The sequence below is a fragment of the Eleutherodactylus coqui genome, chromosome 4 (genome assembly GCF_035609145.1).
Source record: "Eleutherodactylus coqui strain aEleCoq1 chromosome 4, aEleCoq1.hap1, whole genome shotgun sequence".
NCBI classification, from domain to species: Eukaryota; Metazoa; Chordata; class Amphibia; order Anura; family Eleutherodactylidae; genus Eleutherodactylus; species Eleutherodactylus coqui.
The window spans coordinates 138,061,377-138,087,744 of record NC_089840.1 but is presented as its reverse complement, the minus strand read 5'-3'; the positions used below and the strand labels follow the sequence as shown (position 1 = coordinate 138,087,744).

The following is a 26,368-nucleotide window of genomic DNA, read 5'->3' as shown; positions in this document are numbered from 1 at the left end:
GCCCTGGCTGTGTGCGTCCCTCCAGGAGGGAGCGTGGTAAGTGCCGCCGTGAGAAGCCTGTATCTTGCCCTCCCAGCTCCTCAGCGTATGCCATGTGTCCGTGGTCACCCTACAGGACACTGCACTTCCACTACTGCAGTGTGTTTTTCAACAAGCTGTTAGTTACCACTGGGTATCATCCGGTTACCCATAGCCATACATGTTGCTGCAAATTTTGACATTAATTTTGCCTTAAAAATGTCTAAAAAGCACTAAGATACCCTCGTAGTAAGAGTGATGTAAGAGTGTTAGGCTATTCACATGGATGAAGGCGATATCTGGCTGTAAATCATGGCCCCATATCGCCCTCGCTATCCATGTGAAATTCCCAAGGATGCGAGGCGTTGTCATGTGAAACAGCCTTGCATCACTTTAGAGATACAGGGAGCCTCCAGTGTGGCTGACAGCTGCGGCGGAGGTTCTCAGAGCTTGTAAGCAATGGGAGATCTTGCACCGTGTGCGCCCAGCACGTGGTGCTGCTGCCGACGGGCCCATTGAAAACAATGGGCGCTGCGATGCGAGAGTACGCACAAGATAGGACATGCTGCGATTTGATTCTTGCACACTGTGTCATGTGGGGGGAAAAAAACGCTCATGTGTAAGACCCCATTCAAAAGAATGTGGTTCATATTACAGCGAGATTTGTGCCCCTCGCAATGTACAATTCTCGCACGTTTTTCTCGCCCATGTGAAGCCGGCTTTACACAGGGCTTTTGTGGCTTTTAAACAATGTTATACAACAGTTTTAGGGGTATTGGTGGAGTTCCAGTTCGGTTCAAACTGAAATTTTTGCTAAAATTCGGCTTACGCGCCAAACCTAACTTTTGAAAAGTTTGTTCACCTCTACATCACAGGAAGCTCTTGATATCGGTGTTGCTTCTTATTCATATACAATACATACATAAATAGTAAAATGGGATATTTTGGCAGAGAAAGCGGCAGTTTTGCCTGTCGAAAGTACTTTATTCATATACATACATGCATAGTAAACAGCAACACTGATATCAAGGACCTCCTGTGATACTTTCTACTACTTGCTTGAACTGTATGTTAATATTTTAATATAGTTTGAAGATATGAACTGTGCGGAAACCTCTAAGCTACACAGTATATCCAGCAGCTAGATGGAAGGGTTTTTCCTGTGTAGCAGGTGATTAATAAGGGCTTCGACAAGTCATTGGGTCCAGTACAATCTGTGTGTCTATCCCTTAGCCTGGGGCTGTGCACGGTTTACGGCTGTGATCACATGTAATAGTTGCTCATACATTACACTCTGCTCCTCCCATGTATTGTGCTGGTAGATTGTGCTGCTGTCAGTATAGGACATCCTCCTTCTAAGAAGGGGGGAGGAAAGCTGTGACAAACTGGGTAAAAGAGGAGAAGAAGGAGACGCACAATGGGGTATGCAAAGGGAAACAGGCTGCAACCTCAATAGATGCCATAACCTGCAGAACAGCTTCACCCACATTGTACTGCAGACAATGAGCGACGTGGAGGCCTCTAACAGCCAAGATCTCAGATCAACTTACTTACTCGAAGAATTTCCTTGGATTCAGAGTCTGCTCGAGCCCGAGAAAGTATAGAGAAGAACAACATTTGGTGAGTAACTCAATAATTAAGTCACTTTACTTATTTAAAGAGACACTTTCACCTACTTTTAGCCCTATTAGCTCATCTTATGGTCTGAAAGTAGGTGACCTGCTGAGTCCGGGGATGTCCGTGTTAGGGCTCATTCACACGGGTGTATTGTCACTGTATATTATACGCGCGGTGAATGCGGCAATGAAAGTCATTCTTCCATTCAAACTAGTGTGTGGACACTGCGGGTCGATACGCAAGAGAAATAAATCGCAACATGCTCAATACCATATGTAGCCCTTCTATATGTTGAGTATGAAACACTGTCCATACGCATGTATTGCTAAGGGGCAGCACTTCCATACGGAAGGGAATTTTAAAAATACACTAAAAAAATCACACTGCGCATGTCCGTGATCGCCTAATTCACAGGCATGCGGAGTTCCATATGCAGCTCGTACGCGGTCTCTGCCGGCAGAGCGTATGGGCTGTAATGTGTACAATGCTGCAGGAGACCCACAGCATTGCACGCATACGCCCATATGAGCAAGTCCTGATACTAACAGCCGCAAAAAGAAATAATAGAACTTGCCCTATCTTTCTCGCATGTAGTTTTTTTACACGCAAGCAACATAAGGCAGGACCTATCTTCCTTCCTTTTTAAAAAAAATCGCACGCAATAGCGCAGAGTTTGAATAGTCAAAAAAAAATCACTGGATTATACGCAAATACACTCCATAGTGGCGAGCGTATTTGTACATGCTCCCATTTGTTTAAGCCCTAAGGAAGGAGCGAACTTACATTGGAAGGTAAATACACAGAAAGTGCTTAGTATGATTTGGTGACATCATATGGAACTTGTAGAAAGATGAAAGGAAGTCCAGCTGATACACTTCTTAGTACTGTAGGACCTCGGGTGAACCGTTGCTTTTAATAGTAAATACAAATCTCACTGTAGATCGTATCAGTTTTCCAGGAAGGAAGAGGTAAAATGTAAGCCTCTCCTATAGATATCACATATAGGTGTGCTTGGGTGAAAACATTCATCTCCCATTAAGGGCTCCTTCCCACGGACGGATTTCCGCCGCGTAATACGCGGCAAAAATCTGCCGCGTTGCCCGCAGCTGTTAGGTTCTATTGAACCCAATAGCTCAATGTTCACGGTGCGGAATTCCGCACCGTGAAATCACCCGTCCTCACCCGTGGCATGCTCTATTTGCCGCTGGTGTACGCTCGGAGGGCTTCCATTGCAGTCAATGGAAGCCCGTCTGTCATGCTATCTTCCACTGTAGCACAGCAGAAGATAGCGTGAAACCGCTCTCCGCCCACCGCGGCCGGCGTGTCATGTGACGCTGTGTGTGTGTCATATGACGCCGAAGCGTCATGCGGGACGGAAGACTCTGGATCCGCAGGTAAGTATGGGGTCTCTGGGGGGCGCCGTGACAGGCTGGCCTAAGACAAACAGGCCTAAGTGGATGGATGTTTATAAATATTGATAAACATTGACTGACTTCTCCTTGAGTCTCCTTGTTTAGAAATTCTGTTGCCGTTGGTAACGTCCACGAACAGTTTGGCTGCCTTCACACCTGCGTTAGGGTCAGTTCAGAGTTTCTGTATCTATGCTCTGTTTTTGGAGAGAAACTGATATAAAATGGAATAGACAAATTTCAACAGGACAAGTTTAAAAAAAAAGCAAAACAAACATAAAGTCTGCAGTTTCTTTACATTCTGTGAGGTTTTCAGTTTTTTGGACGTCAGCGTTATTCTTCTGCCCAAAATAACAGAAACAAATCGAAGCCTTTCCATTTGTTTTCCATTCTGTTAAATATCTATACATATGTACATTGGGAGTACTGATCATCCCATGAACTTTTGACACCAGTTTCTTGGCAGCTTTTTTCCCCTTCTCCAGTTTTTAAGGGCTCTTTCACAGATGCGTTGTTTTCGCACAGAATAGGCGCGTCAATAAAATTGCGTCTATTAGAATCAATGGTTTTCTATAGAAACGTTCAGAGGAAAGAATTTTTGACATGCAAAAAAACTCGCATTTTAAAAAGATCGGACTTGCATGACTGCAATTCACGCATCTTAGGCTTTATTCACACGAGCGTATTCAAGCACAATAGCTCTCTCCCTGCCCCCTTCCCTTGCTGAGAGACGGCAGGGGGTTGGAAAGGGGGAAGGCAGTATAGCAGAGCTGAACTGTCTCCCCCTGCCTGACGTCAATCCGGGCTCAGCAACTCATGCGTTTCTACAGCGCTGATGGGCACACTTAAAAACACCCACACTCCTGTGACTATACCCTAAGGTCCATGCTGTGTGAAAAGATAGAACCTAACTAGAGGTGAGCGAGTAGTGCCTTAGTCGAGTATCTGCCCGCTTGTGTATAAAGATTCGGGTCCCTCTCCCCCCCCCCGCTCCCCCCTCACCTGTCACCCGCGCCGGCAGCCGAATCTTTAGACATGAGCAGGTAGATACTCGACTAAGGCACTATTCGCTCGAGTAGTTAGCCTTAGCGAGTATACTCACTCATCTCTAAACCTAACCTATCTTTGGTGTGTAATACTCAGGAGTCTCCATAGACTCCTATGGGAGCTGAATAACAAAGGAGGGAGTTTAGCTGTGTCCGGCGCTCGGCAAAGAAGACAGGTGTCTCAATTTAAGACATTAGAAGTCATTAGGAGGCTTTCTACCGACCGAGGGAATTCGGAATAGCAGCGTATTTTTCTGCAGCATGCGGCTCCCGGTCATGTGAATGGGCAATTTCACCGCTAATTAAACTCGGGACTTAAATATGGGAAATTGTCCATTCATGCTATTTTCTGTGCATTAAGCTATGATTTTTTTGCGTAGCTATTAGAGCAAGAAGACGATCCCCAAGTGAAAGAGCCCTAAGAGCTCCCACACATTTGCGTTTTTTTTTACGCGAATGTCAATGGGACTTTCTAATGTTAAAAACGCATCGTAAGTTTGTGCTTTGCAATTTTTGTGCGATGCATTTTTAACATTAGAAAGTCCTATTGACAATCGCGTTAAAAAAAAACGCAAGTGTGTGGGAGCCCTAAGGGCTCCTTCACATGGGCATATGTATTTTTGAGGGTGGCTCAAAACAACATATTTGCGCTGTGAACGAGGCTTTTTTGATCGCATATTGGTGCATTTTACTGTATTTTTTGCACACACAGGGCATGTTCATTTGCATGCAGCAAACACATCCTGATTTAAATGCCTATTTAGCTTAATGAGTTCTAGATGTGTTTTTACAGACTTCCGCAGCGTATTATGCATCCGTGTGTGCATCGAGTATGCATTTGGACACTGCCAATAGACTTCTATGGGCACCTTTGGTGCGCAGGTCCTATTTATTTGTGAGAGAAATGCACATGCAAAAACGGAGAATGTGTAAGAACCCATCATTCTCTGTGCAAATCCGGCCGTGTGAGGGAGCCCTAAAGATGTAACAGAGTTATAAAATGTTAATACATTTGTCGCATCTTTATACACATCTGCAGATGTGGAGTCACTTTTTACACCACCGGCTACTGGAGTGAGATTTATGTTATAAAAGTCTCTGATAAACTTAAAAAAGGTGCAATTTATGCTAGAATTCTGGTGCAGCACTAGTAAGAGCTTCTATAGGCTCTATTCACACTGGGCAGTTCGGTTGCAATTAAAACTGCACCAAAAAGTGTATCAGTAAACTCTTGTGTGTTTTTGCCAGCATTCTAGTAAAATGTGGCAAAAAATCCACATAGTTTAAGGGCTTATTCAGACGACCGTATATCGGCCGGGTTTTCACGCCTGACCGATATACAGCGTCCCTCTCTGCAGGGGGAGGAGGCTGGAAGAGTCGGGAGCAGTGCACTGAGCTCCCGCCCCCTCTTCACCGCTCGCTACTATTTGCAATGGGAGGGGGCAGGACGGGGCAGAGCCAAGTTCAAGAACTTAGCCCCGCCCCCTCCCATTGCAAATAGTGGTGAGGGGGCGGGAGCTTAGTGCACTGCTCCGGACTCTTCCATCCTCCTCCCCCTGCAGAGAGGGACACAATATATCGGTAGGGCATGAAAATGCATGTATAATCATGAACCTGCACTGTATATATAATCTTAGTCAGCAATGTGACAATCAAAGTTTTGGCTCAATAACTGTTAATAACAATTTGTTTGTTATCCAAATAATGTAAAAATACTACTGATTTCCCGGACACAAAAATATATATATATATTTTTTGTCTAGTGTTATATATGTGCTTTTCACCAAATGTAAATAGAAATGTTAAAATATACGAAATGAACAACATGCATGTATGTTTTACATCTTTCAGATCTTCATGTATTCTGAACAGAAAGTGGATCTGAAAATTAATATTATTGGTCCTATGGGGTAAGATCAAGTATATTCTTTGAGAGCACCATTACGATTATGAATTTCATTGTAATAGGTACAGTGCAACATTACAAAATATGATTAAAAAAGAGCATTCCAGGCCCGGGGCGCTATAGTTAGGGTGCTTTTACACAGGTTGGCCAAAAAATGGCTCAAACGAGTAGTTACTAGTTGCTTTGTGTCAGTAAATTATGGCTCATATGGATGGAGGTGGATGTCAAGAAGAGATGTTCCGGAATGTTCCTCCTCTATTCATTGAACGACTATCACTTCTGTGTGATAGTTGTTGTAATGACTGCCAGGCACTTAAAGCAGTATTCTGGTTATAGGATGTTTTTTTGCGATTTTTACCAATCCACTGGATGGGTTAGAACTGATAAATCTGTGCTGGTCCGACCACTGGGACCCCCACTGATCCAGACAATTGAGAACCCATGTCCTCCCTATTTCACAGTTGAAGATGCAGCATCCCATTTCTGTAGTGTAGTGGGGAATGGAGCTGCCAATCACACATACGCAGCAGTGACTCCATACCACTCAATGGCGCAGACACATAGCTGAGTATTGCACTCAACTACTTCTGTCTTTCCCGTAGATATGAGTGGAGCAGCACAACGATACTCATTTCTATGGGACAGAAAGAGGTAGCCAAGTGCAATGCTCAACCATGTGTTAGAGGAATGGAGTCACTGCTGCGTATGTGCAACTGGCAGCTCTATTCCCCACTACACTACAGAAATAGGACAATGTACGTTGAGCTGTAAAATAAGGAGGGAGCGGAAACGGGTATCTCATTCTGGGGATCACTGGAGGTCCCAGGGGTCGGACCCCAACCAATCTAGCAGTTTTCACCCATCCAATGGGTGGGTGAAAACTTGATGAAATGACCAATAACTGGAATACCCATTTAGGCACCTGATAGTCGTACTTTGTTAAAGTACCCTTAGGGTTATTAAGGGAGGCTAAAGGCACTTTTGAAAATGAAGTAATGATTGATCCCCATTGGCCACTACCCCACATTTCCACATTTCTGTTGCACTAAAATTAGTCTTCAGCTTTTCAGGCTGCAAGAGAGCAGTGCCAACATATTGAGAAAGTCCCAAAACACCCTATAAATACATGTAAAGAACTAGAAGCAATTGTTCATAAAAGATCCAATCGAGGCCACAATTTATGGATTTTAAAAAAAAACCAATGTTCTGTGTTTACATTTTTTACCAAGCAGTGTTCCCCTCTGAAAATAAGATCATTAGGGATTGGTAGGGATAGCCTAACATGTCACCCCTTCCATGGCCCTGAATCTCCGAGTAGCGCTAACACCATCTTCTTTAGACACGTTCAGACAGAGAGGACTTGCATCTCCTCTGTGACGCTGCGTGGTGCCCTGCACAGCATTACCCCACTCTTCTCAGCTTCCTCCTCACTCAGAGTATAGTGAATGTTGGAGCTGAAGGGTGTATGTTAGTGCTACCAATGGCCATATCATAGAATTGTTAGTTGTGGGGGTCTTAAATTTATAGAATCATAAAATGATAGAGTTGGAAGGGACCTCCAGGGTCATCACGTCCAACTCCCCTGCTCAGTGCAGGATTCACTAAATCATCCCAGACAGATATCTGTCCAGCCTCTGTTTGAAGACTTTCATTGAAGGAGAACTCAACACCTCCTGTGGTAACCTGTTCCACTCATTGATCACCCTCACTGTCAGGGCTCCCACACACTTGCGATTGCGTTTTTTGTTAACGCGATTGTCAATGGGACTTTCTATTGTAAAAAAACGCAACACAATGCACCAAAAACGCAGTTGCATTGCATTTTTTTACAATAGAAAGTCTCATTGACAATCGCGTTAACAAAAAACGCAATCGCAAGTGTGTGGGAGCCCTTAGAAAGTTTTTTCTAATATCTAATTTGTGTCTCCTCCCTTTCAGTTTCATCCTATTGCTTCTAGTCCTTCCCTGTGTAGAAGAATAGGGCTGATCCCTCTGCACTGTGACAGCCCTTCAGATATTTGTAGACAGCTATTAAGTCTCCTCTCAGCCTTCTTTTTTGCAAGCTAAACATTCCCAGATCCTTTAACCGTTCCTCATAGGACATGATTTGCAGACCGCTCACCATCTTGGTATCTCTTCTCTGAACTTGCTCCAGCTTGTCTGTCTTTTTTAAAGTGGAGTGCCCAGAAATGGACACAGTATTCCAGATGAGGTCTGACTAAGCAAGAGTAGAGGGGGATAATGACCTCACGTGATCTAGACTCTATGCTTCTCTTAATACATCCCAGGATTGTGTTTGCCTTTTTGGTTGCTGCATCAAATTGTTGACTCATGTTCAGTCTATGATCTATTAGTATACCCAAGTCTTTTTCACATGTGCTGCTGCTTAGCCCAATTCCTGCCCCCAGCCCCGCTTGTCTTGGGATAGTTGAATGAATTATTGCAGATCCAAAAGCTATCATATGGAAATTTAAGGACCATTGAGGGGGGCATTCTGAAACTGCCAATTTGAAAATTTATCAAAGCTTGTCGCATCCACCGCTAAATGCTTGTCTGACCTAAAGTCAGAGGCGATATTTGGATGATGCAAATGGGATTTTGACATAACACCTTCACCTTAGGCCTCATGTACACGGGCATGCACCGATTCTCTGTGGGAAATCCCGCACGGAATCCTCCGCTGCCAGCGACCCTGCATACCTGTCAGAAATCATCTTCTTCTGTAGTGCGGATGTGCTGCTGGCGCTCCAGCGCACATGCGCAGTACAGATTTCCCCGCACTGTTGCCTAGGCGATGATGCGGATCCACAGCACTTTTGCAATGCTCATTGCAGAAGTGCGCGGCAGGGACAGCTTTCATTGACTTCAATGGAAGCCGTCCCTGCGTGTCTGCTCTGAAAATAGAGCATGCTGCAATTTTATTTTGGCATGTAGTAGCCACAAATAAAATCTGCCTGTGTTTGTGGAGAGGAATCTCCACACATCAATGGGCACACTGAGCAGCAGATCGCCAGTTTACAAGCGCGGAATCTGCAATTCAATTTGCCCTGTGTGCATGAGGCTTATTGTGTCTATAATTCAATGTCTGTGTTTGGTGTTAAAATAATCCCAGTGCATTCATATTGTGTGTGTTGAGGAAACAGTAAACATGCCTAATGTTTTGTACTAGGGGTGTAACTAGAACTTTTAGGCCTCCTTCCCACGAGCGTGACGGGCTCCGCAGCGTAATATTCCGCTGTGAAGCCCGTCACGGCGCCCCCCAGAGCCCCTATACTTACCTGCGGGAGATAGCGTGAAATCGCTTCCCCGCCCACCACCGCCGCGTCACCGCTCGTCACCGCTCGTCACCGCCCACCGCTCTCGCGTCACCAGCCGTGTCACGTGACGCGGCCGGACCGCGTCATTTGGCGTCATATGACGCTCGGCGGTGGGCGGGAAAGCGTTTTTTCACGCTATCTCCCGCTGGTTACAGCGGGAGATAGCGTGAATGGACGGCTTCCATTGACTGCAATGGAAGCCGTCAGTGCGTACAGCCCGTCCTCACCCGCAGAAAATAGAGCATGCTGCGGGTGAGGACGGGAGAAATCGCGGTGCGTAATTCCGCGGTGGAATTACGCATCGTGAGCATGGAGCTATTAGGTTCAATAGAACCTAATAGCTGCGTGCAACGCAGCGGATTTTCGCCGCGAATTACGCGGCGGAAATCCGTTCGTGGGAAGGAGGCCTTAGGCCTCCTTCCCACGAACGGATTTCCGCCGCGTAATTCGCGGCGAAAATCCGCTGCGTTGCACGCAGCTATTAGGTTCTATTGAACCTAATAGCTCCATGCTCACGATGCGTAATTCCACCGCGGAATTACGCACCGCGATTTCTCCCGTCCTCACCCGCAGCATGCTCTATTTTCTGCGGGTGAGGACGGGCTGTACGCACTGACGGCTTCCATTGCAGTCAATGGAAGCCGTCCATTCACGCTATCTCCCGCTGTAACCAGCGGGAGATAGCGTGAAAAAACGCTTTCCCGCCCACCGCCGAGCGTCATATGACGCCAAATGACGCGGTCCGGCCGCGTCACGTGACACGGCTGGTGACGCGAGAGCGGTGGGCGGTGACGAGCGGTGACGAGCGGTGACGCGGCGGTGGTGGGCGGGGAAGCGATTTCACGCTATCTCCCGCAGGTAAGTATAGGGGCTCTGGGGGGCGCCGTGACGGGCTTCACAGCGGAATATTACGCTGCGGAGCCCGTCACGCTCGTGGGAAGGAGGCCTTAGGGTGCCATAGCAATGTCAGGAGTGGCCACTTTATTGACGGCAAACGTAATCACTTTTAGGCTCTCTGCACTTCTGCATTATCTGTTGTTAGTAAATACTAAAAGCCACAACATAAATTAGAATTGAAAAAGCAGCAAATATTTTTGCTTGAGCAACAATTAAGTTGATTATAGTATCAGTCACTGATCACCAATAACATTAAGGGGGTATTTTAAGTTCTACCATTTCTGTAAATCCAGCCCCCCATGCAGTAAAATAAAAGATTAGCATCTACTCACCTCTCCCGCTGCCTCGGGCCTCCCCTCTGATGTCATAGCTTCCGCAGCCCATTTATGGGGCAACACAGGCGCTGCAGCTAGTAAAAGAACTCAGCGCTTGATAGCAGGGATCTGTTTTTGGCTACAGCGCCTGTGACGTCCCATAAACTGGGCGGGGCTGCAGCCTTCCAGAAACACAGGCAAGAAGAACCCAGAAAGGCCATTTGGGTGCTGGGGGTCTGAAGTTGGGGGAGTGTATACTTATTTGTCATTTCAATGCATGAGCATCTGGATTTACAGAAATTGTGGAACTCAGAAAAGTGAGGGGACTATTCAGGACTCCCAAACTCCAATCAGGGCATTCAAATGCTGCTGCCAGAATGGACAGCGGCAGTTAAGGGATTATCAGTCAGTGTAAGTGCTGATTCGGGCTGTTGCAGGTGGGTGTCAGCTGTCAAGGACATCCGGTACCTGCCGTGTACTGACAATATACAACCGTCACATCAGATATAAAAATGCTCTATATAATGCTGTGATGGATCTTGTATCTGCAGAGCCGGGAAGACTTCCCTTCTGAACCAATATGTAAATAAATGGTTCCACAATGACTACAGGAACACATTGGGAGCGCACATACTAACCAAAACCATCCAGCTCGAGAATAAGACCCTGAAGATGCAGGTTGGTTCACTATTGTTTTATCATCTTTCAGAATGTTATGATAAATAAGTTTGTACAGTTCAAGAAAACATAGCTTTTTCTATAGATTGTAATAATGCGATTTTCCCAATATACCACGTTTCATTATAAAAGTCCGAAAAATAATGTTACACTTAAAGAAAGGCTCAAATATAAAATAGAAATCACATTTTTTATTTGTGTTTGCCTCTAGCTCAACACATTGAATGTCCCCTTCCCTTTAAATACCATTTTGCAGGTTATGTGTTAAATCAATCTACATGAACAGTTGAGTAGCTTTGTGAGACTATTTCATACAGACATACATATACCTCAGAGCTGAATTCACAATTGTGTGGGTTTCAGATCTAAAATCTCCCAGCATCAGGATCGGACTGGGTCAAAATGGCTCATCAGATAAGCCAGAGAAGGCTTTGCCATGTCTGGACTCTTACACAATGATTGGCCTGTGAATTTTAGCAGAAGACAAACTATAATTTCATCTCTGAAATCTGCATTCCAGGTGGAGGTTCCGTCTCATGCTGCACTTTTTTCTCCATCCAAATGCCAGTCAGCTGGGCGAAAGCAGGCGGACCCCACTATAGTCAATGGTGTCCGCCTGGCACTATTCAGGTCCATCCAGAGACAGAGCCATTCAGCTGCAGGGATTCCCCTTTCCTGCTCCCCGAACAGAACAGGAAAGCGAAACCCCCAACGCAGATGTGAAACCACTGTTAGCTATTTACACATTCTAGTAGTTCAGGGCTGTTTTTCAGTCCCAATGGATTATTGGGGGTCAGGAAGGAAGATGATGCTTGTGGTGATGATAATGTTAACAACGGCATCAATGTTTCCAACAGTAGCCTGTTGAATTGTGCACACAGCTTTAGGGCTTCTTCAGATGGCAGTGTTTTTATCATGTTTTGCGCCCATGATTTTCATGGTCGCAAAACATGACGAAATCAAACCAATGATTTCAGTAGTTTAGTTTTCACTAGTGGGATTCTAGCACGTTTATACTACCGTATGCGTGAGAAAAGCTAGGACTTGCCCTATCATTCTCACATGTAGAAAAACTACCTGCAAAAAAAGATAGGGCAGGACCTGTTTTACTGCTTTTTTTTTTAGCTTAGTTTATTTATTTTTAAAAAAAATAGTGGTTCATGCAGTAATATGCTCCCTATGTGGGCATATTTGCGCATGCGCAAGTCTGAATCTGCCCTAATATGTAAACTTTCAAGTGTCTTTCAGAGTGTATTTGCGCATAAACCTGTCAAAACCCTTTTTTTAACCATTCAAACTTCACACTATTGCCCCTTTTCCACACATATTAAAACTACGTGCGAGAAAGATAGGGCAAGGTCTATTTTTATCAGGCATAGTAATATTGAGCGAGAAACATGGCCATCAAAATGAAACCATTTAAGTCAATGGCTTCGTTTCGTCACGTTTTGTGGATGTGATTTTCACACCCACAAAACGTTACGAAATCATGGCCATCTGTTTAAGCCCTAACAGTTGTAATCTTGCTACAACCACAACCACTTCTATATAATCTATACATTCTCTTACTTAAGCATTGAAGTGACTCATAATCTGCTTTCAACGAACTACATTTTCCATTTCCATATGTGTCTTTTATGAAACTAGATATTGGATGGGAGTCAGGAAGAAATTTTTTCCCTTAAATGGGGAAAATTGGCTTCTACTTCATTGGGGTTTTTGCCTTCTTCTGGATCAACATTGGGGGGTAATAAGCAGAACTAGATGGACATGTGTTTTTTTTCAGCCTTATATACTATGTTACTATAATTAATCTCTGTAAATCTTGTAGAACCGAGCTCAGGCTGGTCATGGTGGACATGCTATTACTGAAGATATGTTCTTGTTCCATAGATCTGGGACACAGGTGGACAGGAACGCTTTCGGTCTTTGGTCTCCTCTTTCTATAAGGGCTCTGATGGTTGCCTTCTTGTCTTTGATGTCACAGATGAAGAATCTTTCTTAAGCCTTGAGACCTGGAGGAAAGACTTTGTTGATAAAATACAGACACCTATTACTAATTTTCCTATAATCATTCTAGGAAACAAGATTGACCTGGAGGATCGAAAGGTAAGGACAAGCTATGACATGATGGTCAACTGTGTTATGGCTATAGGTGTTAAATACTCATTCATTTAACCTTGGGTTCTTGGGTTCTCAATGCTACCAGAAACAAGTGTCGGTGAGGGAAGTGGGAGGGATGCGTAAATAGTGCAGAAAACTAGTGCAGAGTTTGTTCTTATTTAGTCTGCTCTTGTTGCAAAGAAGTCACGAGGAAAGGCAGATGTCTCATTATTGTCTTTGATGACTCTATGGAGGGGTGTCAAATTAATTTTCACCAAGCGTCACATCAGCATTATGGTTCCTTCAAAGGGCTGTTTATAAGGGCTCATTTACACGGGCGTATTTGCTCCCCGTATTACATGCATAAGAAAAAAAATCACAGCATGTCTTATTTTGGTCCATATTACAGACCAAAATGGCCCATTAAAGTCAATGGGATCTCGGAAATACGCAGTGAATATGCACGATAAGTTTATGCATGAAGGCAGGAGAAATTTATGGGATCTTCTTGAATTTTTTGCACGCAAAAGAAGCAAAAAGGTCCAAATACACATTGAATACGCACAGTTTCAGTACATGAAAATGCTGCATATTTCAGAGACCAAAACTGCATACACCTATGTAAATGTAACCACTCCTTATCATGGCTATGGAGCTTTCAGCACTATGATGGGGTTTCTCCCCTTCCACAACTTTAGCACTGAGCATCCTACCGTGGAGGTGGCTAGAGTGCCGAATAGGGCGTCGGAGCCGTGCCGCCACCTGTGAGCCACTGAACAGAGTGGTGTGGATGTGGCTACAGGAGATTGACGTCCAAGAAAGTGGAAAGCCAGTTCTTCTGGGCCACATAAAGTGACATGGCAGGCTGGATTTGACCCGCTGGCCTTGAGTTTGACACATGTTACAGATGCATGTATAGACCCTGTATGGTGGTACACAAAGTCCTTAGTGTTTATAGCACAAACCTGCAGGGACCCTGTGTGCCACCATATGATGCCTCTATGAAGAACAGCATTCTTTCCTAGAAGCTATGCTACGGGGGTCTAGATGGCCCTGAGATGTGTTGTAACATGCCGCCATTGTTTTGTGACCAGAGTCACATGGAGACACTGATTAGCAGTCTTTGGGCCCAGTACTGTGGATGCACACAGTACATATCTGTAGTATCGCTATGGGTGTGAGGCCTTATAATAGCTGTTCTTTTTTGTTAAATCAGGTTTAAACACATTCTTTGGAAATTCATATTGAGGGATGACCTCCAGATGTTTTCTTAATCATGCGGAATGTGCTGCCAGATAAAACATTGTTGTGTGGAAAGAGGGGAAATACTTTAAAAGTTGTCAAAGCAAATTAAATGGGTGTGTTGCTGTTTTTCCACTTGCTGAGGCCAGTCTGACTGAGAATGACAACAGTAAACTTTCTATAAGGCCTCATGCACATGGGTGGCAATGGCAGTAGCAGCGTCCGCGTGTACCTGCTTTCTTGTTCTTTTTTCTATACTACAGATGGTCTGCAGAGCTCGCCGTCAGACATGCGCAGTACAGATTAAAATTTTTTTTAAAACCCTGCTTCTCCCGCGGAATCCGCGGTCTGTCCGCAATCTCAATTACAGACGGGCCGCGGGTCAGATGGCTTTCATTGACTTCAATCTTCAGAAAATGGAGCATGCTGCAAACCTTCATCTGAAAGTGGTAACCGGGAATTGGTTTCCGCTCGTGTGCATGAAGAATCATTTATTCATTGCACGCTATGGGCAGTATTTGTTGTGGAATCCAGAGGCTGTCACCTGCTCCGGATTCCTCAGTTCAAATTTGCCCGTGTGCATTCACCCTAATGGCTCTTTCACACAGGCGTAGGCATTTTTACGTTCAAACGTGTAAACAGGCACACAAATCTGCCGTTTGTGCGCTCATTCAGACAGCCCAGTTCCAGGACTATCTTTCCTGCTCGGTGTAAAAGCACCTGGCACTATATTGGCTAGCCGGGTGCTTTTACACCACAGGAATACGCCTGTGTGATCTGATGCACTTGAATCCAATGCATTAGATGGTAGTGTATATTGGCCTGCCATGAAAATGGCAGTTGATATACGCCCGTGTGAATAAAGCCTAAAACTGACACATTTTTTAGGCTCTGAAAAACTGCTTAGCCGCGCCTAGAAAATACATATTTCTTCTGAGGGTGCGAGGTTTGTGTGGCTGTGTATACATGTACTTGCAGTGCCACAAACAGTTTTTTCTCTATGTTAGCATCATGCTAAGCAATATTAGTGTGCTATGATGTTCCTCCTTATCTCACATTAGAATTCAAGTGCAATGCTCACAAGATCCGTATTTGATGGAAAGCAAAAACACATGGGCGCATGCGCTAATACACTCGCCGCTACGGAGCGTATTTAGCGCATTGCTTAGTGTTTTTTGGGGTCTTGGAATATTACAACTCCACGCTACTGCGCCCAAGTTTGAAGAATAAAAAGCTGGAAGATAGGTCCTGCCCCATCTTTCTTGCATGTAGTATTAATGCGCAAGAATCTCAATTGTGGAAATGAAACCATTGAAATGAATGGTTTCATTTCGTCCCATTATGTGGCTGTGAAAATCACGCCCATGTGTTTAAGCCCTGAACCCACGAATAACACACCCTAAGGGCTCATACAGATGAGCGTAAAATAGAACCCATTGATTTCAATGGGTTAATTCTCATTTCGTTTTTTTGCGCGCCGTCCTGTGCACCATAACATACATATGCAGAACAGACATCGGAGCTATGCAGGGAAATCTTAATATCAGACAGGGCAAATCATCACAACGGGTCATTTTTATGATCCTTTTGAGTAATTCTAAGGAATCCACGATCACTGAATGATAAATCTGTCAAATTTTAAGATCGCCAAATCTAAGTTTGAACGACCTCAGCTTAATTAATGAAAACGTTTTTATTGTTATATTTCCTTTTATTTCTGTTTGTCATATACAATCGCTATTTTTACTCAGCAAACTCCACTTCTCTTAACGCACCTTTCTTGTTATATATTTTTTCATATTTTTACCACAAACACATTTTCACTCAATTGTTCCAATAAGACTTTCATGCAGCAGTATTTTGATCTGCAGTTTGTTTCAGTATTTGTCAGCCAAAACCAAGACTGGAGCCTACATAGGAAAAGTATCATGGAAAGATTTGCACCTCTTCTGTCTTTTGAAACTTCTTCTGGGTTTAGTTTACAAGTACTGAAGCCAAACAGTGTTGTGTGAGCCCAGCCTCAGGCTAGTTTCACATGAGTGTATTACTGTCACATTGATGTGCCTGTAAGGCCTCATGCCCACGGCCGAGTCGGATTCTGCCAGCCCGGCGCCCCCCAGAGACCCCATACTCACCTCTCTGGATCTGCCGCGAGAGTCTCTGCCGGCGAGCATGCGCAGTGCAGCGCATGATGTGCCGGCGCTGGGTGGTAACGCATTTTCCCGTGATACTTCCACTGTGTGCACAGCACAGAGTATTGCGGGACAAATAATTTCTATTGACTGCAATGGAAGCCGACCACACAATTTTCCGCGATGAATAGAACATGCTGCGATTTTCCACTCACGGGCAGGGGAGAATCTGTTAACGTAGCATGAATGTCTATGAATGGCTATTGCTATGGGATTCGCAGCAGGTGTCTGACCTCGAATCCCGCAGCGATTATCCATTCGTGGGCTTTTGGCCTAATACAGACGAATGTCCCCCGCCTGACCGCAGATCTACTGAGCCAAACTTAGTGCATTATAGATTCTTGTGATTCCTTGAGTTCAGTAGACTGGTAGTCAGCCCAGGGCCCTGGTACGTATTACAGGGGTATATATGTATGGGTCCATTTGTTTGTACTGGCCCCTAGTGTTTGATTTCAAAGACTTCTCTATTACTTTTTTTTGTATTTCTTTTATTTCACAATTTCCTCCTAAACTGCTGGACTCTTAAGGGCTCCTGCACACTGGTGAGAGCGATATCGGGCAGTGATTCACAGCCCAATATTGCCCTCTCAGTCCTTCTGAAAACCCCTGGATCCGAGCTGTGTTCACATGGAAACCGCCTCACATACCTGCGGGGGCTCTCTTCATCCCTCACAGCAGCAGCAGGAGATCTCAATGTCCTCCCACCGCCAGCCCCATTGAAAACACGTGGAAACCCCTGGATGCGACAGTGGGGCTGAAGGATCTGTCACAGCCGCGGCAGTAGATTACGATTTTCTCCCATTGATCTCAATCAGGCCGGCGCTACCAATAATAACATGAATTTTCATGAAATCTTGCACTGTGAGAAAATGGCACGATTTTCTCACTAGTGTGAAGGAGCCCTTAAAGTGTTTTGAGGAATTATTCTCAGGTTTTGTGTGCTAGTGTTGTACAGAACCACTGTCATGTGCTACAAAGTCTCCACCTTAATGACTCACCATTGACTCACTCTCTTCTGCATGCCATGGCCTCTCCCATCACAGAAATACAGCGAACTGGCAGAAAAATACCAAATAGTTCATTTAGTTTGTCCTTAGATTATTTCTAACCCTTTGATGCATTGCATAACGTACGGGATGTGATGCATGTCAACTTGTTTTCAAAACAGATGTTAATTAAGAACCAACAGGATATATAAGGGTGGATATGTTTTTATAATTCACATGTTCTCTACCACTTATTAAAGGCCCGCTCTGGCGATTATGTAGCTCTCCCCCTAGTATATATAAGTAAGCTAGTGTTACCTTAGTTAGTTATTTCTTTCTGTCTGAGACACCCGGCCTCTTTCTCCTTAGATGGTCATGTGATCTCAGCTCTGACCTGCACAGATCACGGTCCAAACTACGCACCATAGTGCACAAAGATATGTCCTGCCTTATCTTTCTCTCATGTACTATTAATGGCCGAAAATACTGCTAGTGAAAATAATATGGTTTGGTTTTGTTCTGTTAAGCAGCCGTGATTATCACGGCCGCATAACAGGACTAAATCACGCTAATTTGAAGAAGCCCTAAGGGCTGCCCAGCATGAGCATAAGCGCATATATGCTCGCTGTAGCGAGATGTATATGCACTGTGCATGGCATAAGTTCGCAGGCTATTGCGCCCGGATCAGTGCATTTTACTGTGCTTTATTGCGCTGTCTAGACCGTTCACATCAGCAAGGCCCCGGCAACGCCATGTTGGAGTAGGCCAGACCGCCTATTTGTAATCAGGTCAGCTTACTCACTTGGCCCAGGTGTTTTCGATTAAGCCTGCAAAATCGTGCAGTTCACTGCTCGATTTCAGGCAGAGGGCAGCCTTCTGTGTGCAATTGCGCAAAAAAAATACAGCATGTCGTGTGCTTTTCCCTGAGCTTGAAATGTGTGCAGAAAAACACCACATGTGAAGGAACCCATTGAAGTGAATGGGCTCTATATGCTGCGCAATGCATTGTGGGCGCAGATTTTGTGGCTGCACGTGAGGCCACCCTAAGGCCCCCTGTCCACGGCCGAGGCGGAATATCGCTGGCGATATTCCGCCGCAGGGAATGAGGGGGAAGGGCTATCAGGTCTCCGAGATGAGCCTATCTGACAGATAGGCTCACTGTGGAGAACCGCAGCAAATCGCAGCATGTCACGATTTAAATCCCGCGAGCGGAGAATCACTATAATTCTCCACTCGTGGTTGCCAGCTCCGCGCTTTCCATAGCTTCACACAGCATGATTTGTCGGCGAATCATTGCCCGTGGACAGGCAGCCTTAGAAGGAGGAGGAGAAATCAGACAAGCATCGACAGTATCTACATCAGCTCAGGGGGGATCACACAGGGCTGTGTTTCAGGGGGTCCAGGAAGGAAGCCATGCTGGTGCATGAGAGTTAGTGGGCAGCACTGTGGATGCAAAGACTTCACATTCAGAATATATTACTGGAAGGATCGCACACAAGAGCAAGTTGTAGACTGCATATAAGGGGGTCTGAAAAAGCTTGAAGGAATGGAGTATGAAACTTTGTATGCGGAATGAAAACAGTTACACTAACATACATAAAAAAGATAAATTTCATATCTTCAAAAAAAAATTACAAGTCATTAGGAGGATTTCTGCCAAACAGTAGTGCGCCACTTTACCCTGAAGCACATTTTAAATGTCCCGCTGTAAACTTCTGTTAGTCCCTAAGGGGATGAGGGGAAGCCTGCAGGGTTCAGTTTATCTCCTTGAGGGTTCCCTTAATCCCCACGGAGACTAACAATAGTTCACAGTGGGAAATTTAAAATGTGCTTTTGGGCAGCCAGCTTTAATTGTCCTGCTGTAAGCAGCGGGGAACTCCTCCAACCTCGCTGCGGAGCAATTCCCCAGCAGAGAGAGAGAGAGTGGGCTGGGGTTAGAGGGCTTCCCCAAGAGCTGTCCTAAAGGGAACAGCCCTCTAGCCTCGCCCCATCTCAACTTGCTGTGGGGAAATCCCTGTGAGAAGCCCTCTAGCCCCGCCCCCTCTCTATCTGCACAATGGGGATATCCCTCGGGGATCCCCAAAGCAGGGACAGAGAGTGGGGCTATGGGGGATTAACTCATAGCAGGGAGAGTGAGAGCTGGGATATGGGTTAATTTCTGCGGGGCTTTATCTCTGTCGACTCCTGGAGCAGCTGCAGATTTTTTAAGCAACACTCTGCTCCAGTGAATACAAGATTTGCACACGCATGGAGCTCAGGTCTTCTGCACATGATAAAAATTGTCCGTTCACGTGATTTTTAGTGCAGTATAGCTGCGATTTTTTTTGCGCGCCTATACTGCGCTATAACCGCGCTCATGTGAATGAAGCCTTATCAATGCAAATATATTTAGCTAATTCAGGGGTCTAGGACCCTAAAAAGTGCCTGGTTGTTATGAGTGACTTCACAGAAGAATGCTATTTACCCTGTCATAAAGCTACAGAAGTAGCGCTGGAGACTGTGATAATGATGTGACGGAGCCACAGTGAACCAATTCTACTAATTTCAACTTTTTATGTTATTAGTAAATACTGTTTACAATTCAGCTCAGTAACAATAAAGGTGAGACCATGCGAGAAGCTGAAGAACTGTCATGTTTTACCTGCTGCAGGTCTCTCAGGAATCAGCAGTATCCTGGTGCGAAGAAAGAAAAGTGCTTTACTTTGAAGTCAGTGCCAAAGACAATATCAATGTAGACGTGGCGTTTGAGACACTTGCCAAGCAAGCACTGATACATGTGAGTATTGAGGTTTACAGTTCTTGTTTCACCATTTCTCAGCATCAAGGGCTTTGACAGACGAATGTACGCGCAAATACGCTCACCGCAACAAAGTGTATTTGCGCATGAAGGCCTTAGTCAGACGGGCGTTTTTTGCCGCGATTTGCGCATGCGCATGCGTCCGGCGATTTTATAAAACCATTGCTTTGCAATGGTATCGGACACATGAGCGCTTTTTATGCGCTCGTCCGATAAATTATAGAACAGAAATCGCAGATCGCACCTATCTGCGATCTGCGATTCCTGTTCTCTTCTCTATATGCGCTCAATGGGGCCGGCAGCAGCAGCGCCGACCCCATTGAGAACATATAGAAGACAAATCATTCTTCTCTGCCACAGCTGTAACAGCTGTAACAGCTGTGGCAGAGAAGAACGATGTTTGCCCATTGAATTCAATGGAGCCGGCAATACAGCCGACTCCATTGAAAGCAATGGGCTGCCGGACAGCGCTGGATGAATTGTCGGAAAGGGCTTAAATATATAAGCCCTTCCCTGCAATTCATCCAGAAAAGTGTTAAAATAAAAAATATATACATAGTCACCTGCTCCCGGCAGCCGGAGTTCCGTGCGGCCGTACTGCAGTGGGTGTGAAGGGGGTGTGAGTCAGACCTGTCCCCTGATTGGCTCAGCGCTGAGCCAATCAGGGGGCAGGTCTGACTCACACCCCCTTCACACCCACTGCAGGCCGGCCGCGCGGAACTCCGGCTCCCGGGAGCAGGTAAGTATATATATATTCTTTATTTTAACACTTTTCTGGATGAATTGCAGGGAAGGGCTTATATATTTAAGCCCTTCCCGACAATTCATCCCACACTCGCCCGCAGCGCATTGCTTTCAATGGAGCGGGCTGTATTGCGATGCGCTGGACAGCTCCGGCCCGTTTCTAATGAAACGCGGCTAGGAGCAGATTTTCGGGCGATTTTCGGGCACCGGTCACGCGATTTGCGGATGCGCATCCGTCATGCGATCCGCAAATCGCGCGAAAAAACGCCCGTCTGACTAAGGCCGAACAAGGATTGTCACATAGACTTCTATTGCAGCTTTCTGCGTAACACACAGAAATGTAGAGCAAGACCTATCTTTTCTTGAGCACAAGATCACACTCAGGAGAATGAACGCATTGAAATCAATGGGTTCGCTTCGTCATATTTTATGGGTGTGATTTTCACGTGTGCAAAAACCTGCGGTTTCAGACGGCCGTATACGCAACGACGCTGATATGTAGTGTAGTTGTGCATGAAGGAGTTTTTTTTCCTCACCAGCCGCTCAAACTTCGCACCATAGCGTAGGAGTTTGAAAAAAAACAGAGGGAAGATAGGTCCTGCCCAATTTTCCCGCACATAGTTAATACTAGTGCTGGCCCTATTCTCGCCGTGCAATTAACGGGCGAGAATCCTGATAGAGAAAACAAAATCACTGAAATCAATTGAAGTCTGTGTTTTCATTTTGTCCTGTTATGAAGTTTTGATTATTACAGCCACATAATGGGGCTAAAACACTTTCATGTGTTTATGCCCTTAGAATTACATTTTTTTAAATGGACAGATAACGCTCCGGACTGCACTATTCTCCCATCCCCAAAAATGACTTGAACCTCCTCTTGCAATATTTGTCGCACTGCTGAAAGCAGCCCTTTTACTTAGGTTGGGCTCACACAGGCGGATTTGGATTGGGGATCCACAGTCACCATCCGTGCGAGCGATCCACAGTAAAACGCGGGCATAAAAGGCACACATATTCGATATTTCATTCACACTCGCTGCATGCTCTATTTTGCAGCTAAATCCACCCGGAAGGCCTCAGTTGAGGTCAATTAATAATAAGTATGGGCTGTGGGTACCCGAGTCATCGCTAAGCAACAGGGTGGGAAATACAAAAAAAACAAATAAAACTGTACTGCGCATGACCGCTTGCGAGCCTCCGCGGTGATTCGAGGTACAGTTATGGAAGTACACAGGGTTACTGGCTTGGCTCACAGAGAGAATCCAGAATACAGCCTCCTGCAAGCGTAATCCAACTCGCTCGTGTAAGCCTGGCCTTAGACGGGTGCATGAAAAAGGGGTATTGTGGTTTTAGTAAATAAAGGTTATTATTTGTATAATGAAAAGTTCTAGAATTTTCAAAAATTCTCACTGTACTACTTCCTCATGGTTTTCAAGATCTCTCACTGAGGGTGGCTTCACACTGGCATTGGAATCGTGCGTTTTCTCTGCGTTGCGATTCTGCGAGAGATCACAAGATTATGAATCCTATGGTTCCCTATAGCTAACGTTACATCTGCGATCTTGTGACGCTTGCCATCCTGCGATCTCTATAAATTGCGGCAGGTCCATTCTTTTTGCGATCTTGCCTATTGCTTTCAATGGGGCCAGCGGCAGCAGCGCCAGCCCAGCTTAAATCAATCTGAGAGGATCGCGATCCCCTGTCACTGCTGTGACAGTAGTGACAGGGGACTCCCCACGCCAAAGATTTTCGGGGGGTGGGGGGTGGGGCTTGAAATATATGCCCTACCGCGAAAATAATCCATAACTGTAAAAAAATAACAGTTTTATAATACACCACCTTAGTAGCGCTGTCATTTCTGGCGCATCTTCTTGCAGGTCCTCTCACTCTTCTTCTGCTTCTCCACTGGCCGGGGATTGCAAATCCCTGCCTCTTGAATGCACTGCCTTTGATTGGCTGAGCACTGTGACCAATCAGGGGCAGTGCTCAGCTTTAAATGGCAGGGTTTTTAGGAAGCGAGGATTTTCAATGCCTGGTAGGCCAGAAGAGCAGCAGAAGAAGAGTGCTGGAACTTGCAAGAAGACGCGCCGGAGATGACAGCACTACTAAGGTGATGTTTTCTTCTTTTTAAATTTTTTTTTCTACAGCCACAGCAGGAGATCCCTTCAGCCCTGCTGGGATGGGAGGCTGTTTCCCTGCGGAAATGCCTCGCATCCAGGGTTTCAAAAAGGATTGCGACAGCGATATCGGGGCGGTAATCACATCCCGATATTGCTCTCGTCGGTGTGCAGAAGCCCTGAGTTAGAACCTTCATTATTGACTTCTGGGTGGTACTAGTCTTGCTCATGTGATAATCATAAAGGTGGATGGCTCCTTACAGTTATATTTACCACAGCTATGTCTTGTAAAAAGCCTGAGACTTTATTCACACAAGCGCTTGTACACGGCTATTTAGCCACATTTTTAAGTCGGGCCGAAACTCGCGACTCTCTGATGCATTGGCTTCAGTTGGTCGCGAGTTGTGCCGGAAAAAATAGCACATACGCGACTGAAATCCGTGACCGAATTTATAAGCTCCTGAAAAAGATAGGTCTTGCTCTATCTTTCAACCCATGTACGTTGGCGGCTCCCATAGACTCCTATGCGACCTGCAAAAACAGGAAAGGGGAGGTAGTTTAGCAGCGTCCAACGCAGGGAAAGGCTTACAGGTGCCTCTATTTAGGAAATAGAAGTAATTCCTCGGATTTATGCCGAGTGAGGGATTTCCGGGCTGCGGCATATTTTTTCGCTAATACATCGCACCCAACAAGAAGATGCTAATTAAGCTCGGGATTTGATTGCATCTTTTCTTCATTCACGTGATTTTACGACCCATGCGGGCAACCATAAAAACACATACGCTCATGTGAATGAAGCCTTAAACTGTATTGAACTTTTTAATGCTATTCTTTTAGTCCCTGGAGGAGATCTGAAGTTATGATAATTTGATCGCTAGGATAGTACACTGCATTACTTATGTAGTGCTTTCTACTAAGCCTATGACAGCAGTCTATTAGACTGTTTGGGAGGCAGGGCCCAATAGGCTAAGTTACATAGCAGACATGGAGGCAGACATTGGTACCTCGCAATCGCGCTGCAGTGTGCCTATGAGTGACTAAAAGATCCCCCTCCATCTGTCATCTGGTTCTATGATGCAGATATTATTTATTATGGCACGTAAGGGGATAGACTGCCAGGATCTGAGGTTTCTGCATTCTTGGTAGTTAGAGCAGAAGCCTGGCTGTCACTAGTCCATTAAACCCCACCTTAAAAAGATGTATCTGTGGGTTTGAAGCCCATTAGGGTTTACGTCAGTAAAAAGGCTTATTGGCCGTCACTAAAGGGCTAATATATGATGTTATGTCATATAGCTATCATTTATTTCCCAAAAATAAGCCCTACTCCGATAATAAGCCCCATACCTAGTTTTGGGGGCTTGAAATATAAGACCTCCCCCCAAAATAAGGCCTAACTACACTAGATTTTTTTTAAAAAGCAATACTCACCTAGCTGCTGGCGTCTGTGTCCCTTGCGTTGGTCTCCGGCGCTGTAGCAGGCTGCAGTCCTTAGCCATGACAGGATTCTCTTCTGGTGACAGGGCTTTGAACACCCCGCCTCCGGTAAGAAAGCGCTGTGATTCGATTGAGCACTAGCCAATCAAAGCTGGCGCTTGATCTTTCACAGCCATTCAGTGAATTACATCACTGAATGGCTGTGAGTGGTTCATCGAGCGCCGGCTCTGATTGGCTGGCGCTTGATCCAATCACAGCACTTACGGGAGGTGGGGTATTCAAAGCCCCGTCACCAGAAGAGAATCCTGTCAGCATTGAGAACTGCAGCAGCGTGGGGACCAGCGCGAGGGACACAGACACCTGCGGTTAGGTGATTATTGCTTTTTTTACCTTATTGCTTATACTCACCTAGCCACCGGTGTCTGTGTCCCTTGCGCTGGTCCACGCGCTGCTGCAGGCTGCAGTCCTCAGTGCTGACAGGATTCTTCTCTCCTGGTAACTGGGCTTTAAATACCCCGACTCAGGTAAGCGCTGTTATTGGATTGAGCGCCAGCCAATCAGAGCGGCGCTCGATGAACCAATCACAGCGCTTACAGGAGGCGGGGTATTCAAATCCCCGTTACCAGGAGAAGAGAATCCTGTTAGAGCTGAGAACTGCAGCCTGCAGCAGCGTGGGAACCAGTGTGAGGGACTCAAGCGCCGGCTGCTGGGTAAGTATAAGACAACCCCGAAAATAAGACACTGTGTCTCTTTTGAGGCAAAATTTTTATATAAGACAGTATTTTATTTTCGTGGAAGCGCGGTAGCATCTACCATAACATTAAGATCGGTGGGGGACTGGAATCTCCTGGATAGTGGGTAGTCAGGACTTGCAGCTGTGTGAGGAAAAACTGAAGATACCTTTAAATCAGTCCCTACCAGCTACATATTATTCCACAATTTATCAATGTTTTTATATGGCATATTCAGTTATAGTCTAAGGATACACTATGGAAATCATATCTAGTAGTGTCATCTCCACTGCAAAAGTATAAAACTAATTTTACTGCATTTTTTAATGTATTTACTGATGTATATTCTTTATTTTTCCAGTACCAGGAGTGCAGAGTATGTTATCTTACCGAGTCCATCAAACTGACTCCGCTAAAAGACTCTCACGCCGGTGGCTGCTGCTGACACAATCCGCTTTGTTCTACATGAACGTTTGTTTCATACAAGGGCAGATAATTAAAATCTTCAAGTCAAATGGACAGATCTGTATGGAAACAAATGACTTGGTCCTATGATAATTTGGGTAGACTCCTATGGAGAACTAGAACATCTGCCAATTATTGTATATTTAATGCACATTGATATACGTTACTATTGGCAAGTTCCTGATGGACAGGTTGCACAACTAGTATTATAAACTGCCAATAGCTTATAAACCAGCACAAAACTCACCACTAAAGGATTGTATTATGTTTTAAATAATACCAAAGTTCCAAGACTTTTTTATGTTAAATTCCTCCATTCTCAATTCAGTTCAATTAAAAGTATTCTACTGCTCTG

General features: G+C 45.2%; 1 protein-coding gene across 1 annotated transcript; it reads left to right on the top strand.

Annotated features, from left to right (window-relative positions):
• Positions 1–1,341: 1,341 nt before the first annotated feature.
• RAB7B (RAB7B, member RAS oncogene family) lies at positions 1,342–26,368 on the top strand. Its single transcript, XM_066600187.1, has 6 exons — positions 1,342–1,638; positions 5,942–6,000; positions 11,076–11,202; positions 13,096–13,311; positions 20,376–20,501; positions 25,910–26,368. Exons 2-6 carry the CDS (start codon positions 5,948–5,950, stop codon positions 25,991–25,993), a joined length of 606 nt encoding a protein of 201 aa, XP_066456284.1. The 5' UTR covers positions 1,342–1,638; positions 5,942–5,947; the 3' UTR covers positions 25,994–26,368.